Consider the following 16,897-nt stretch of genomic DNA (forward strand, 5'->3'; position numbering starts at 1 on the left):
TTTGGCTTGTGTTACAGTAGAATTTGAAATCCAACAGGTGAAACTACTTAAAAGGTAAAACAAAAAAGGGGAACTGAATTGCCAATTGTGACTAAGCTAGCAATAAAAGGTTCAAAGTTTGAAGCCTTTATATTGATATATTGGAATTGCATGTTCCTGATTTGAAAAGGAGCTGAACCTCCACCAGCTGTAGCCTCGGCCTCAGACTTTCACTGCCTGAAAACTTCATGGACTATTTCAGGGTAAATTTCTGGCAACATGAGCACATTTTTTAGCGTCACTCTGAAGTAAATTGTATATCTGCCAGTGGATATTAACCCTGCAGATTCTAATGTGTTGATTTGGCACAGTCCATGTTCACACACGTACAAAAAAGCAGTCAAGAGATTAAAATGCGTTTCAGGTAGCTGAGGCTACAGCTCATCCATTAATCAGTGTAATCAGCTAATGATGCAGAAGAATCAGATGGTTAAGTAATGAGGCAGACGGTCACATGGGCCAGACAGAAAGGCGATCTCTTTGTTTTCCCTCTGAGTCAATATTGTTTATTGTGGTAGATGCAGACAGAGGGAGAGAGAGAGAAAGAGAGACTGCCGAAGAAGAGGGAGAAGAAGAAACAGGAGACCACAGGGAAGAGTCAAGTTCCCACCCAGAGGGGTGTGTGTGTGTGTGTGTGTGTGTGTGTGTGCGTGCGTGTGGGCGTGCTGTGGAGGTATTTTTCACAAGATAGTCATTAGAAACATGAGCAATGTAACGGCTATTTCTTATCCTCTAGTTGCCAGAGAGCTTACATGCAATAGTTTTTTTTTGGTTTTTTTTTAAAGGAGCAGTGACAAATTTCTCATTTTATGTGTGATTATTATTCAATGTTTTATATTTTTGGAAAACATAACAGAGTAGTTACATTCTACATTAACACATATTACTTGTAAATTATGGATTTTGACAACATTTGACAGTTTTGATGTAAAAAAAAACAAAAAACTAATTCAACTTAAATGATTGGAATGTAGTGTTCACCAGAATTCACATACCGCTGCCAGTGTACCACCAAAAGATATAATATTCAACATTAACGAAACAGGGAAACAAACATTGTCCGACAAGGCTTTTAATCAATACTTCAAAACTAGCCTACTTTAAATATTTAGTAGTAGCAGAATTTCAGTTTTTCTCTACATCCGTATAGCACAAACACTACAATCACCTCTACCCTGCAATAAATCATCCTAACATTAAATGTATTTAGTGTGCCCTAAAATCATTGTTTTTCTTAAAGCTGTACGGTATAGCCTAAATGAACTGTTAAAAATAATCTTGCAGTGCAGGTAAAATGGACAATTACAAACGTCATTCAAATTCTCCATAATAATTCAAACTGAGTACAAAGGCATGTCAATTGTTTTAATGCAAAACAACAGTTATGATTGTGACTTAAATACAGTATTTTACAACTACACACGATTCTGTCTTCAAAATATCAGTTTTAAATATGACAAAGATTTAAATATTTACAAATAATATTACTTAAGAGTGTGTAAAGTTAAATTACCAGACGATCCAGAGACCCAAGTGTTACCATCAATTGTGATCAGTTTCAGCCACATATGAGTGAAATCTTCAAAGAGCAGCGCTACAGTAGAGGCAAGTAGAAACTGGAGGATATAATAGCTCTTTGGGAGCGTTTAAATTAGCGTTCAACTAAACAGGGTCTGGCATTGAACCTCTTCCCTTGTATAAAACATGAGACGAAGATGAAACTAGCTGCAACAAGACCTTCACGCCATCCCTTTCAGTATAGTCGCTCAAATTAAAATCTGGTGTTGGAAACATCCTCTGGTGCTCTGAATAGACCACTGAAACATGTCGTCACCATTTCCACCTCTGCTTAAAAGAAATGAAAGGAATAATAAGGCCCCGGCAACATCACAATACATGATTTCTGCAAAAAAAAAATCCTTCAACCTCTCAAACATCTCACGACTCAAGACTGCCAAAGTGCCTACAGTTTATTTCATCTAAACAAAAAAAAAAAAAAGAAGCATGGAGTCTGGTCTGTTATTATAAATTCCACTTTCCATTTTACACAGTCATGAGTGATGTCTCTGCAGCAGGCCGCTGGTTGAATATCTTGCTCAAACACGTTGTGGCAGGGATAAACGCTGGTTTAGAGTCTGATGGTCCATCCCGCCTTCTTGTCATGCTTTTAGGCATGTGTGATTGGAGTTATTAGAGTCCCAGAGAGTCAAATATCTCTCTTCATTTTCTTTTTGGCTGAAATCACTCCACGTTTATGAGTTTTGCTGCATATGGGTGGCTGTTTTGGCCTTTTTGTTTCACTGGGAAGCACTCCCATCCTCTTGTAGAGAGTATCAGAGCACAGACAGAAGTACTAAAACTTCTCCATGGGCTGCTGTTGTAATCCAGTACATGTAAATGTGTAGTTCCACCTTCCTGTCCTGTCAAGACGCACGTCCTTCTTATTGTCCCTTTGTTTTCAGGCCAAAAGCTTTCTAGCCTCATGTTGAAAGGCAATAAATGGCTTCACCTGCAGTCTTTTTCCTCCTGTCTGTGATTGGTTAATTCCACTTAGGCCTCAAGTAGTTGGGAATGCACTGGCAGACTTGGTGGCTGTAGTAAAAATCAGCCTGGCACACACGTCTGGGCTTTCTGCAAGGCAACCTGTAACAACTGGACAGAGGGAGAAGGAGGAGGAAAATCAAGAGGAAAATGGGAAGTGGACAGAAAAGCAGAGAGAAAATGTAGTGAGAGGAGAAAGTGAATATGCAGAAGGAATTAGAAGGAGAAGGATTTTTAAAGTAAGGGTGAAGGGAAAGAAAGGGTGAGGTTGAGAGGAACAGAGAAGAAAGACACGGGGGTTTATACTCTTCTCTTGGCTTGAATGCTATCAATTATTCAGATCTTCACATCCCTTTTTGGATAAATCCCTGTTCCAAGTTTAGTTTTTTGCGTGCATCAAACGAATCTGTGCGTGAGAAAAAGAGGGAGTTTTTCTCCAGAGAGTGAAGGAATATTGGAATTCTGGGAACTCTCATCTTCAAAATCACAGTAGGTGTATTGTCTTCAGTGCACCACCTACTGTGACCAGATGTTGAATCAAACTTTAAAAAAAAAGGACAAAACAATGAAAAGAATGATGGAAAAAGGACATGTGTACTAATGTCCCATACTGTGTTAAAGAGCTGGATTGGGTTGCACCAGCCATTCAAAAATCTATACTGAATTAGTGGTTACTTAATTCTTATAAGATAGGTTCAACCCAGTGATTTAATAAGCCAGTTTGCTCGTAAAGACTTGTGGTTGCTAGAAAACATCCCAAAAAAAATTAAGTCACTGTAGCACCACAAGCTGATATAAAGCATAATTTCCAAAGCAATTGCAGGGCTAAGATTGAAGAGGATTTGGAACTTTAAGCTGTGAAATATTTGAATTTCACTGAAAAACACAATTAAGGAACTCTAACTGAAATTGAATTTTAAGTTTGAGTAAAGATCTTATTTATTTCAGCCCTCTTAAGCTGAGAACGTTATAGAAACTCTGCCTAAGGCCACATGTGTAGTGTGTGTATGTCTGTGAACTTTCCCACACGTGTAAAGCCACCATTAGATATCACTCATATCGAAGCTCACGTCTGCCTGCGTGTTTTTCCTCGTCACTCAATTTGTCTCCGAGCCCGTCTTATTGCTGCTCTGCTCACTGTCATCGAGTTCGCCCAGTCTCCCCGTCTGTCTCTGCAAGGCCTCTTGGGTCAGAGGGAGGTTGATCTCTTTGCGTGCTGGCTGTGGGAACCGCGACACGCATGCAACACACGCACACGCAGCTGAGACCCGCAGTTGAATGTCTTGGACCCCCCCTGTGTCCATAAAAGGTCATGTGGAAACATGTGAGCGAAAGAAAATGGAGGAAGAACGTTTTTCTTTCTCGAGTTTGGAATGTATGACATGTCCATTGAGAGTTTGCTTGCCGCCCCCCCCCCTAACTGCCTGTCCCTCAAAGCTCTGGTTCTCACTCTTTCCTCGCCCCTTTCTATGCAGACTCCCAGGGTGAAGACTAGTGAAGGCACCCCAAGGGCTGACCAGCCTGAGCACAGCAGACAGGACCAGTGTACTCCGTGTTAAGTCACGGGTTCAGGTAACTCATGATGAACTGATGTGCAGAAATGCTGCATTTGAATTTGGAAAAATTGGTAAATAGTTGTTTCCAAATGGAAGTTACTGTAACACAGGAACTGACTTGTCCTTAGCTACAGCTGCAAAACACTGAGAGCTTTTAAGAGTGAACTAATATGTGGAGCAGCAAGCATGACACATTAACCACAGACTGGTTTGCCAGGTAACAATCAGGCATTTCAAAACAAACAAATATCCAAATTATCATTGCAGAAAGTATATACAAGTAAAAACCTGCAATTGTGCCATGTTCTTAAGCCACTATATACTAATAGAAGTCATCACTGTCCCTTGAGCCCATGTTACATCACCTGCTCCATAGCCGTTAACATATTTCATGCTCTATTGAAAGTCTTTATAAAGAGTTTGAGTGTGTTCTCGGCCACATATGGCAGTCAGTGCCTACACGCAGATCATATTTCAGACAAGTGCAGTACAGCTGGAAGATTTTCGGAACTGTGGGTTTTATGCAACTTTGGAAGTAGGAAAAGAGGAAACAATAACTTGTTCTGACGCAGGCTTGGAAACCAGACTGAGATACTCTTTTCTATGGAATTGAAGTGACTATATAAACACACTATTTTCAGCTTATTTGGGATGTGCTGTACAACTTGTATTAAAAGAAGAGAATGTGGGTGTTTTCTGTCAGTTAGAGACAGTAACACAACTGATTGTTAAATAAATGGATACTAACAGAGGGGAAATATAATCTTTGACATCATTGATTGAATTGTTTATTATTGCTTATTGGCTTTTTTGGGGCTTAGGACAGATGGGGTTCTAGGAGCTAAGGGTGGAGTTGGCAGAGACCCAGAGTGTGGATACTTGGGATAATTTCATCCCCCAAGGGAGACATTCCCTGTTTGCTTGCCCCTTTCCACAGGGAGAAAAGACTGCAGAGCTGAGAACTTCAGTGTTTTGCTCAAAGGAGGGACTTTGGCTTGAAACCAGGACGAGGACAGACTTGTACGCCTACCTGCAGGAGTTGGGGTTGAACCTTTTGCCCTGCCGCAGACACGACTGTGGACTCTCTCTGCACTGACACAGGCAGGTGTCGGGGTTCAGGGGCTGATTCCCGGGACACTCTGCAGCACACACACAGCCACACAGCTCCTCATCCCACCGCTGGCCGGTGGGGCACCACTTCCCCTCACCTTGGCCTTCACACTGGCATTCACCTGAGAGAAGGAAGAGTTTCATTTCATGAATTAAAACCAAACGATTGCGCACCTCTGTTGGTTTTGTTGAATATTTGGTGGTCAGGTTCTGACTTGTTAGATAGTTGCATAAAGCCGTACTTCCCAACAACTTCCCTCCATCTGTGTTTATCCATTCTGGCTCGATCTTGCCTGGCAGCTTTCAGAATAACAGTCCTTTTCTTCGTAATTTGGTTTATTTACAGTAAATTGATAGGTCTTTCTTTTTTTTTTTTTACCACTTTCTCACACAAAAGAGGAGCACTTTTGGCATCCCTATTAAGGCATTAGAACCGATTGTGTAAATGGGATGTTAACACTTTGGAGAATGGACAATGTTAAGACTCTCTCTGGTATCCCCTCATATTCACTCTGGGGTTTGTATTCCTTTTTCAAACAACGGTATGGTGTAAAATATTTGCAGTAACTGTAACCCTCCTTACAGGTGTTGTGGTCCAGTTTCCAGCCTGGATCGCAGCTGTCCTCGGTGAGTCCATTCCGACAAACACATTCGCAGGTGGACTCATACAGAATCCTGTTGGGCCCACAGAGAGCCAGCAGACCCGAGTCCAGCGCCTCTGGAAGCCACATGGAAAGGAGGTAAAAAAAAAAATTGGTATTTAGTTGTTTTTTTCCAGCTTTGTTTTGCCATGCACGCACAATTTCCCAATGGTATCTATTTTCAGTCGGTTCAGACCGTTACGGATTATGTTAAGTAAGGTTTCCCAGTTTATTATTAGAAAAAAGAAAAAGGTTACTGGAGATGGAAGGCGCTGTAGTTCACTACATGATTGTACAAGTAACATGCCACAAAGACACTTTCGCTTCTCATGTTACAGTTGAATAAACATTCCCTCGGGGGGGAAAGTCGCTTCAGATCATTTCATTTGCCGCCCAAGCATCATCATCATCATCATCATCATGTGGCTGTGCTGGTGGAGTTTTTGAACGAAATCTGGTTCACATCCCAAAACCTGCTCAGTGGGGGTTTAGGTGTTGCCACATTTTGGATGATTTGGCATTCTCTCACAGAGCTGGGAGTTGTCAGTTCTGTTAACTAGTTACAAGGCGAAAGTGGAACAATACACACGTTTAGAAATAGAAGCACATTTCTTTAATATTATAACATGTGGGGGGTTATTTGTGCTGGAGAGGTGCAGGGGGGGGGGGGGGGGGTTAGACTCCTGCCAAACTCTGCAGCAGGTGATTTGCATTCATCAGTGAAAGCACCTGTGTTGTATCAGATGTCCCAATCTGAACCTGCTGCTATGTCATCACACTATTCAAACTCACAGATGAGGTAAATCCTGCTTTTTTTGTAATGCAACATACTGCGTAGGTTTTGCTTGTTTGACATCCTGGTCTCAACCCTTTATTGAGGATGTAATGTTACATTTGCTATGACAAGTTATACTTTTGATTTGTTGCTGGATTTTGATTTGCCAAAATCATCCCTGCTTTCTAGCATTTGATTGGTGCAAAGCTTGTTTATTTTATTTTTTTTTATTTGTTAAATTATCAGATAAGGACCCAAAATAGAGCCAGCCTGAAATATTTTCTGCTCTCTACACCAGTTGTTGTCAACCTTTTTGGCTAGCAAAATCCTTAAAGTGGAGCAGTGTCCCCTCATGACTCATTTGATTGATTTGATTGAAAAGCCAAAAGTACCCAGTATTTCACAGAAAACAAGCACAGAAAAGTGTAACCATTGATATCAAAACTCCCTTAAGGGTCATCTCAACTGAATAATTTGACTTTATCATGACTCATGCACCCTCACCTGTTTCTCTCTCAGAGTAGTTTAAGGCGTCTGTAGAGACACACACACAGTTCATTGGATCCCATAATGACCCGGAGGCACAGGGAACTTCGGGTGGGGAACACCTGCACAGACGCACATATTCTAAATGCATGTATACCAGATAAATGACTCAGAAAAGTTTGTAAACACACACACACACACGCGTCACTCCTCACTCTCACTCACAGGTGATCTGATGCAGCTCGTCTTATGATGGAGTGGAGCGGCCGCTTGGAGAGGCATTCGCACGAAGTGTGGTTGACGAAGGATACCATGACGACGGAGCGATCCATCCTGGGCGGGGACAGTTCCATCAACTGGCAGGAGGAAAGATGAAAGTTAGAGGTGTGTGTGTGTGTGTGTGTGTGTGTGTGTGTGTGTGTGTGTGTGTGTGTGTGCAAAACTAATTTGTGTAAGCCATTTTATTTCCCTTCTCTTTTCTTCTTCTTCTGATGCTGCTTTCATTACAATATTGCTGGTTGTGACTGTGCAGAGGTTGATGTAATGATATGCAAGATTGTGCAACTGTGTGTGTGTGTGTGTGTGTGTGTGTGTATTGGATTGACTTGATGTCCAGTTGTAGCCAAAGGGTGTCCCACTGCAGTAGGGCGGGCTGTAATACTGTCAGTGGTATACTTGTTACACAACTGGATCTTTCCTGAGGCAGTTCGAAATGTGAGAGCAGAAAATACCAACACAATCGTGTAATGTGAGCCAGTGTTGGAAAAACTCAAGTGCTAAGAAGTGTCTGACATGGACGTAAACAGGGCAGATACAAGAGAGAATCCAGCTGTGCCACTTACAGTCTTGTTGACGAGCGTGTGACTTGTGTTCGTGCAGTAATAGGCCTCGTTGGTGCAGCACCCTCCGCACCGATGCAGCGCCACACAGCGAGGGAGGTAGAACTGACTGGTGGATTCTGGGTATTCTTTGGCGACCTCAACACACACCTCTCTGGGCTGGCATGAGGTCCGCTGGATCTCCTCTAAGATGACTGAAAACAAATGTGATTTAGTAACTGAATCTGAATACAAGAGAGCTTTTAGGTCTTAATTGATCTGTAATTAGGAAATCATCAACCAATAATGTATCTTATTTTCATTTTCCAGTCTTCTGTCCAACTTGGCTTTTATTTATTGCATTTACCACCTAGTTTTGTGTGTCTCCAGAAATCTGTCTGGCAGTCCACTCTTGGGTTTAAAGCAAGGCTGCCCAATTTGGGGCCTGCGGGCCAAGTTTGGGCCCGTGCTCCCTTTGTTATTACCCGCCACGGCATTTGACATGCTCATGCTTATTGTCCTATTTTTAAAAGTGCTGGTAAATTCTAACTTTATTGACTACGAAACCTACATTTTGTGCAACTAAAAAGTACTTTACTTTACTTTAGTTTTACGGCAACGTAAAGCACAGTGTTGTTTAACAGTGCTGTTAAACTTCCTTATTAAACTTGTCCACGGAGAATTACAAGAATTAGGATACTCTCCCCGCTCTCCCTCACGTGCTGTGAGCCGTGCTCACTTCACTGGCTTTGAGTAAGCCAACATTTTATTTTAGATTTAGAATGTTCACTTTCTATCAAATATAATACATTTTTACATAACGTCATCAACGTTTATTTTTGGCCCATGGCCTTTCATCCAGATACATATTTGGCCCTTCATATGAAAGAATTTGGGCACCCATAAAGAGGCTATCATTACAAAGTTTGGATTTTTGGTTTTTGGAAGTGATCTGGTACTATATACGCTTTCACAAATTAAAGTATTAATTATCTTATCTGAGAAACCACTAGTTTGTGGCAACTAAATTCACTGTACAGTACTTGTTTGTGAAGTATCGCAATGTTTACCTCCCAAAGTCCTGTCCATTTTGAAAAGAGCCTCCTCCCTCGGCTGACCCCACAGGTCCTCATCGTTAGAGTGGACAAAAGGGTTTGCTGAGGCGGTAGGAAAAGAGGGGGAAGAGGAGGCGTGCCATGATTTCTTCGTCAGGCAGTGCTGAAGCAAATTGTATTCGGGGTATAGAAGCTGTAATAGCTGATCCACACTCGTCACTGACTCCAAACTGGCCTGGTGATCTGACAATACTGGAGCCTGGAAGACAGGAAAGAATCATATAGACAAATGGGACTTTAATGACACAATATTTCTTCAGCTAAAATACACTTTTAGTTCTTCACGTGTTGATAGAAAGCGTTGTATTCGTAGACAACATCCCTAAGACGGGGAAAAACAGGAGTTAAGGAGATGATAAAATCTAAAAAGTCTTAAAAACTGGCATTTAAGTCACAAATTTCAGGCCCAATATACTGCTTGTGGTTATTAAATATAATAGACATAAAAAAATGCAATACTCTTTATATTTTGAAATATTAGAATTGGGTAAGTGATTTGTTTGCGAGTCATGTTATTTGGAGGAAAACTATTAGATACTGTTGAATTAACAGTGTAAGCTTCGCTGGTTTGAGCTGGATAAACAGTAAATACCTCAGCTACCAATGTGTTGTAACATGTTGCTGTTGGCTACTGTTGGTTATTGTGGGTACGTATGTCCTCTCCTCACCCCCACACACACACACACACACACACACACACACACACACACACACACACACACACACACACATTGTTGCATTCGAGTTCTCAAGGAAGCTGCAAAGTCGGCGTTTTCTTTATGCCTTAGTATTGCTTTTCTTGCTGTTTCTGGTGGTTCCCTTGTATAGCTTTCAGACTGCTATACACTTTAAACAATCTCACCTAAGGCAATGTGATAAAATTGGAAAATACCTGCCCTGCAGTGCCCTTGAACAAGACGCTGTAATCTGAGCAAGTTTACCAATGAGGTTACATTTTTGTCCTGCATCTGAAAGTCCTTTTGGTTGCTTTATCAATGCAATTCATTTCTTTCTACTACCCTTCCTTAATGTGCCCTCCATGACTTAGGAGTCTCCTACGTAAGAGCTTCAGTGGAGTCGTTAAATGCAGCATTAGGCCTGCTTAAATCACATCCATGGCTTAAATGGACCAAACAGACTGGATCTTGTCAGCTCAGCTAACACCCACATTATTATTTTTATTATTATTATTGTTGTACATAGAGGGCTTTATGTGGTTGACCAGGTCTATGCAGGAAATCTAGAAAGTTTACAGTAGCTCTATAAAACATTCCTGCTGTGAGTCATTGCCATAATGATTTTTCTGCCGTCATGATAGATGACTCTGTTCCGCTCCGTAGAGATACAGTAGATGAAAGAAAAAACTGACGGGCTGCTGTATCATCTTGTGGGGACTAGATGTCAGCTGGGAGTCGGAAGAGTGTCACATATATATTCTTCCTCCGGGGAGTGAGCGTGGTTGTTTACTTTCCCAGGCTGAGAGGGAACAGACTGGTACAGCTGGCATTACCTAAACAGAAACCAGATCTCCGATGTTATCAGTCTATCCATTTATCTCTCTCTCTCTCTCTCTGTCTCTCTCTCTGTCTACCTCCCGTCTTTTTCTGGTTTCTTTCTAGCCATCTCATATATCTCAACATATGTGTAACCTGTGACATCAAATATGGAATTATTTATCAACTTTTACAATTCTTCCAAAACAAGAGTTTTTTTTTTTGTTTTTTTTTTTAAACATAATAATATTGAATACAAGACTAAGAGGCTACAGCCATGCTCTGTGAGGCTGTACAGTGGTGCTTTAAAGGGATAGTTTGGATTTTTTGAAGTGGGGTTGTATGAGGTACTTATCCATAGTCAGTGTATTACATACAGTAGATGGCGGTCAGCACGCCCCCAATTTTGAAGAAGCAGGCAGGAGGATAGGCACAGAAATTAAGCAATGTACTGCTGTGGATGGGGGCAACAGCAAAAATGTATTTTAGACACTTAAAAAAGGCCCACCTAAAAGAATATATATCAGTTAAAGTGTACGCTATATTTAAAATCTTTTCACAGCTTTACCTTGCTGTCAAAGCACCTTGTTTAAGTGTACACAGGGGGAACTGAAGCTGTTATGTATACTCTCGTCAAAGCCACCAGACTCCATTGACAAAAACAGTAATTTTACCTCGCAGAACACAGGGGTTGCTGGCCTACCGCTGCCTTGATCGGTTAGTTTGTTCGTTAGTTTTGTTAGCGCCTAACCCTTTTATAACACAAAAATCACACAATAGAACACACAAACTAACTGATCTAAGCAGCGGTAGACCAGCAACTCTGGTGTTCTGTGAGGTAGAATGTTTGTTGTTTTTGTCAATGGAGTCTGGACTTTGACAAGAGCATAGATAATGGCTTCAGTTCCCCGTCGGAAAGAGCTGTCTGATGGCAAGGTTGAGAAATTGATTTTTTTTAGGTGGGCCTTTTTTTAGGATAAAAATATTATAAATAAAATATATTCAGCTGCTGCCCCCATCCACAGCAGTACATTGCTTAGCTTTCGTGCTGGGACTCCTGCCTGCCTGCTTCTCCAAACTGGGGGCGTGCCGACCGCCTTCTACTTATGTAATACACTGACTATGTAAAAGTTATAAGTACCTCATACAACCCCACTTCAAAATATCCTAAGCTACAAGCTAACATCAGCATGCTTACAATGACAATGCTAACATGCATGTTTAGCAGGTATAATGTTTCCCATGCTCACCATCTTAGTTTAGCATTTCAGCATGCTAACATTTGCAGCTGAGGCTGATGGAAATGCCATTACCCTTAGTGTTAAGTAGAGGCTACAATTGCCAATTTTTCTTTACTTGTAGCATTACTGATTTACACGCATCATTTCTGCAGGTGTATCTTTTTTTTGGCCAGTTTTTAGTATTTAAGCTCAGACAATTTAACACTCAAACCTCCATAACACTGTCAGACATGACAGTGACACAATCTCTCGATAATTTTGATGGACAGTTGTAATTAATAATTGGAGGATGGATGATTTTCTCTTATTCTTTTCTTTCAAGGTCTTTCCAGATTTCCCCTTTTTCTTTTGGTCTCTCTCTCTCTCTCTCTCTCTCTCTCTCTCTCTCTCCCCCTCTCCCTCTCTCTCTCTCTCTCCTTTGGGATGTTAAGTGATTACATGACATGAGGTCATTGCTGTGGGACTATGAGGTCATAATGGACGAATGACCAATGCTCTTGGGTTCAGCATGCAATACTGCTGGCACACAGACACACACCCATGCATTCGTCACTCACCCTTTCCTCCAGTTTAAACATGTTATGTCTGAAGCCAACGTTACGTTCAAACACACAATTTTATTTTGTCTTTTTTTTTTTAAACAATTGATAACTGGCTAGTCGCATCAAAATATGTGTTTTGGGATTCCTTCATTCAATTCCACGACTATTGTATTACTTAAGATCTCTTCCAGCGCATTTGGACACAATCCCTTGTAGTAAACTATTTTAACATCAATAAATGACAGAGGAAGTATCATAAATCACTGCTATTAGAGACATTTTTGACAAGGAGGAAGCTTTTACCTCAACCCCAGGGACCCTTCCACAGAAGAACACCAAACACTTTCCTGGTTGGCGGGTAAACAGCGTTTACAGTAAAGTAGACATTTGAAACCAAAGCAGTTGATGGGTTTTACACAGAATTGTGCTCATAGTATTGTCTGAAATGACATCACAGAAACAAGCTTTGGAAACATGTTTGGCACTATGTAAAGAAATTGACGTTTCACGGTTTCATGTAAGGTAAAGGAAGTGGATTTATAAGCTGGGGCTTAAATTAGACTCCCTTTAATTGGTTTAGGGGTAAATTCAATTGATTGCATTAAAGCCTTTGGATAATTACTACTACTAGGAGTGTTTTGCCAGGTAATTGAGTTCATTTTAACAATGATAATATACATTATTAAAACAAATATTTAAGGAAAAGCCAACATAAAGCGCCTTGAGATGATTGAATGAACACATTACACAAAGGTGGTTAGACTTGTGAGTTTATCTAAGCTGTCCTGTCCGCTGGTCATCTCACAACTACATGCCTTTTCTGGATGAAAATCATGTCCTTCCGTCACAGCAGTCACAGCCCTTTAGACCTGCACTCTTTCTAAGTCTGTCCAAGGCTTTTGATACTGTTGATCATAATATTGAGCTAAATAAGCTTTTTATTGGTTTTGATGATTCTTACAACTGGTTCAAATCATATCTTTCTGGTTTGGGCTGTTGGTGCCGATAGTTTCAAATCAAGTCCCCTACGTTGTTGGTAAAGGCGTTCCACAAGGATCAGTGTACTGTTTTTGACTGAATGTCAATTTTTATGCTGACGATACCATCTTGTATGCTATCAGCTCAATCGCAAAACAGGTTACAGTCTGCCTTTGATCATCTCCACACCTCTTTTATCAATTCAGAATTCAAAATGTTTGCGTTTCACACGAGCACAGAGCTTGGATATTCCTTCTCCGATGCATACTCTTGTAAATCTAATGTATACATTACAGCATTATAAAAACACCTTGCTTAAAAGCAAAAAAAATCTAATTGGATTCTTGTACCGGAACAAAATAGCAAACCCATCATAAAATCTTCTCTACACTGGATTATAGTTGTATACACATCTTGTGTTTGTCAAGTCTCTCTGTTAAAAGAGCTCTTGATCTAACCCCCAATAATGAGACTTCCAGAGTAAACAGAGCTTTACTAACAGCATTATCCCAATAGATATTCTCTCATTTGGTGTTTCGATGATGGTTGTCTAACACACTGCTCTAAAATCTCCCATAAGTGTTCAAATTGTTTCAGATTTGGTATAGGCCAAAGTGTATGATTGAAATCTTTTTTCTTTTTACGGCAGCATCTGAATTTACTATCTTTCTCCACACATTTATTCAGATTTATTTCCTTTCATTTGTCACGCGTACTGTATGTAATCCATGGTAGACGCTTATTTACAAGCTGTAGAAGTTAGTGAAACTTCTCAGTAGATTGGTTTAAGAAAAAAAAAAAAAAAGAGTTTTTACACACTAAATTGTAAAGAAATGCAATGTCTCACCTCGGTGCCCATGTCTCCAGTTTGGTAATAGTCCGTATAGTCTTGTCCTGAGCACAAATTGCTGATATTAAGAATCCATAGGAGCAAAGCTGGTATCCACATAGTGAGGAGGTGGAGAGGAGAGGAGATACCAGGGCAGAGGAGGAGGAAGTTAGTGAATCTAAAGCTGGATGTAAAGTGAAAGAAAGGAAGGAGGAGAGGAGGAAAAGGAGGAGCAGGAGGGTATCACAGACTCGGCAGGTATCTCTTTGCTCCTCTCTTCATTCTATCCTGGGACGAAGTTGCTCTTCCGGCGCAGGTTGTTTGAATTTGGGAAACCAGCTGAATAAAACATGATGAGGGAATCGTCTCCTCTTCTTCGCGTCAAACACAGCTCCTGTTTTCTTTTTTCCTTTCACTTCATTGGAAGTCTTTCCTCCTGTCTTGCTGCATTTCCATTCTCACTGTTGTTTTATTTGATGATGATATTTGGTGTCTTGTTTGCCTTATGTCTCCAACCTGATTAGTTTATTTGCTGACGCTCCCTTTTTTCTTTCCAGCCTTGGCTGTGTTGTCAGTCTCTTCTCCTTCGCCCTTCACACTTGTGCACCTTCTCACTTTCTTTATCTATATTATCTCCCCACACAACAGCTGCGCTCTTCCCTCCCTCTCTCAGATTATCCCTGCCTCTTTATCTGTCTCTTGTTTCTTCCTCAGGAACCTTCGGGGCAAAGCTCTGTCTGTCTTCCCTCTGGACTTTTTTGCCGTTTTCTAAATCTGTCACAACTTTTTCTGTCAGGCTGCCTGATCCTTGGAAAAGCATCAAAGAGAGAGAAAAAAGAGAGAAGAGCTTATTCCAAATCCCTGTTTCCAAATGGAGTTAAAAAAAAGGAAAGAAAAGAAAAAGAAAGTAGGTTTTTAAAAAAAAGTGTCCAACTTTTGGTATTAAGTTCTTGTCCAAACAGAGTGAATGTGCATCCTGCTCATAGACATCCTGGTGGAGTGAATGAGAAAAAATACACAAGAATGGAAGGATTGTATCTTGTGGGCGGAGTGAAGGATTTGAGAGAGATGATTCGTGCGTTATAGCTGATTGAACTGGCACACTTCTATTTTTCCCCAGAAATTGCAGGCTTTACAGTCTGCAGAAGCAGGCAGCGCCTTGGCACTGATACATTTCCTCTTAACACAAGCCATCACTTTTTATGTGATTTAAATTCACTTGGAATGGCTATTTTTGCTCTTTATAGCTTTTTCAAAAATACATTCTCTCAGGCACAAAAAGAGGTTCAACCAAAATCAGATAATCCTCACATGTTCCTTATCACTCTTCGTCTTTGTCCTTCCGTCTTTGTAATTTCTCGTCATGGGAGCAGCTGCCGCTGAGACTTTAAAAATGCGTGTGTGTGTGTGTGTGTTCAGTAGCAGCCAGCGGTGATGAATGTGCGAGTTGCTTAACTGCAGCTCTAAGTGCCTTTTTTATGACCTTTTCTGTGTTTCTCTCTCTCTGCTGTTTCTGCTTCACGTCAGCTGTTGCCAATTCCTGCTGGTTTCTCTTCAACACAGTAAGCACTATTTCAATGTCAAGACTGGTTTCTGTGCGAGAGAGAGGGACGGAAATAAAACCACAAAATTGGGTCTCACACCTGCAGCTCCAAACACCCTTTCTGTCCCTACTCCTTCACACTTTCTCCCTCCCCCTCTCACCTCTTCTCTTGTTCTTTCTCCCTCTGGTTTTGCCGTTCAAGGTCCTAAAAATGGCAAACTTTACATACCTCTTTAACTCTATTACCCCCAAGGCTGTAGGCATGTGTGTCTGTGTGTGTCTGTGTGTGTCATGAAGGATGAGGAGGAGAAGGGGAGGGCAAGGAAAGGTGAGCAGCAGCAGAAGCTTTGTCTAAATTATATCTTTCTTTTTTTTTTTCCCCTCTCTCAGGGCGAAGCAGTTACCGACAACTGTAAAATAAATTATGGGGAAGATGGACAGACAGACAGACAGACGAGAGAAGAAGGAGAGGAGACAGGAGGCTGACGACAAGGAAGGAGAAAGAGGTGTGTCTGGGAAACGCTCGAATGAGAAAACATCCGATTTTTGGGCCAGTCACTGCCAGCCTTTTCAAGGATTAAAGACGCACACCCCCACACACACACACACATGCACACACACGGTGGCAAGTGTCTGCTTGCAGTACGCTTTATGTGTTGAAATCTGTCGACCAAATTCCACATTCCAGTCATTGCTTTCCCCACTTCAACATGTGAGCTTGGAGCAAAGATTTAAGAGAGAGAGAGAGAGAGAGAGAGAGAGAGAGAGAGAGAGAGATTGTTAAAAAAGGAAACAAAAGGAAACCAAATCACCTGCTTCAAAGTGCACTTTAAATATGTATGAGATGACATTCTCTTTGTCTACGTCTGTTTCCTTGGGGGGCAAAGGGTAAGGTAAATTTAAACCTCTATGATAAAATATGTAATGATCACGATCCTCCCCAGAGGCTGACAACAAACCAAATGCAACTAGAAACGTCATGTCAAGTGAAAAATGATTGAAAAAATACTTTTCTTCCCATTACGTTGCTTATCTTCTGTATCATCTTGGGTGGTCCTCACTCTCAGGCCTACAGTGCGTTTATTTTCAAATGATTCTGTCACACACTAATTACCACGTACAACTGCTTCTCATACAGGTGCACATCTTAGAAAATGTGGGCCTTTATGTTTTCATAGCGGTCCTATTAC

At 41.1% G+C, this 16,897-nt stretch overlaps 1 protein-coding gene and 2 long non-coding RNA genes across 4 annotated transcripts; 2 read left to right on the plus strand and 1 right to left on the minus strand.

Annotated features, from left to right (window-relative positions):
* Window positions 1-1,095: 1,095 nt before the first annotated feature.
* Window positions 1,096-15,776, minus strand: LOC116044691 (vascular endothelial growth factor C-like). 2 transcript variants are annotated; one of them, XM_035998721.1, is made up of 9 exons: window positions 14,183-15,776; window positions 9,037-9,280; window positions 7,991-8,181; window positions 7,374-7,504; window positions 7,167-7,270; window positions 5,830-5,964; window positions 5,167-5,368; window positions 2,540-2,691; window positions 1,096-2,509 (listed from the first exon to the last, which is right to left on the minus strand). In XM_035998721.1, exons 1-8 carry the CDS (start codon window positions 14,282-14,284, stop codon window positions 2,580-2,582), a joined length of 1,221 nt encoding a protein of 406 aa, XP_035854614.1. In that variant the 5' UTR covers window positions 14,285-15,776; the 3' UTR covers window positions 1,096-2,509; window positions 2,540-2,579. The 2 variants fall into 2 exon arrangements, with proteins under 2 accessions (XP_035854614.1, XP_031147962.1); XM_031292102.2 differs by having other exon boundaries at window positions 1,096-2,691.
* Window positions 3,512-5,171, plus strand: LOC118494481. Its single transcript, XR_004896634.1, has 3 exons — window positions 3,512-4,132; window positions 4,487-4,491; window positions 4,958-5,171. It is a non-coding gene; the product is annotated as an uncharacterized LOC118494481 (long non-coding RNA).
* Window positions 5,783-16,461, plus strand: LOC116044696. The gene is made up of 3 exons (XR_004103735.2): window positions 5,783-5,986; window positions 7,376-7,525; window positions 16,098-16,461. It is a non-coding gene; the product is annotated as an uncharacterized LOC116044696 (long non-coding RNA).
* The last annotated feature ends 436 nt before the right edge of the window (window positions 16,462-16,897 follow it).

The sequence above is a fragment of the Sander lucioperca genome, chromosome 24 (assembly GCF_008315115.2).
Source record: "Sander lucioperca isolate FBNREF2018 chromosome 24, SLUC_FBN_1.2, whole genome shotgun sequence".
Classification (NCBI taxonomy): Eukaryota; Metazoa; Chordata; class Actinopteri; order Perciformes; family Percidae; genus Sander; species Sander lucioperca.

What these genes read in the sequence shown, in the direction of transcription:
- LOC116044691 (XM_035998721.1), bottom strand. Translation starts at nt 14,284, where the DNA reads ATGTGGATACCAGCTTTGCTCCTATGGATTCTTAATATCAGCAATTTG. An exon ending in AATGGACAGGACTTTGGGAG is followed by an intron (nt 8,182 to 9,036) that starts GTAAACATTGCG and finishes ATTTGTTTTCAG; the next exon opens with TCATCTTAGAGGAGATCCAG. An exon ending in CGAGCTGCATCAGATCACCT is followed by an intron (nt 7,271 to 7,373) that starts GTGAGTGAGAGT and finishes GCGTCTGTGCAG; the next exon opens with GTGTTCCCCACCCGAAGTTC.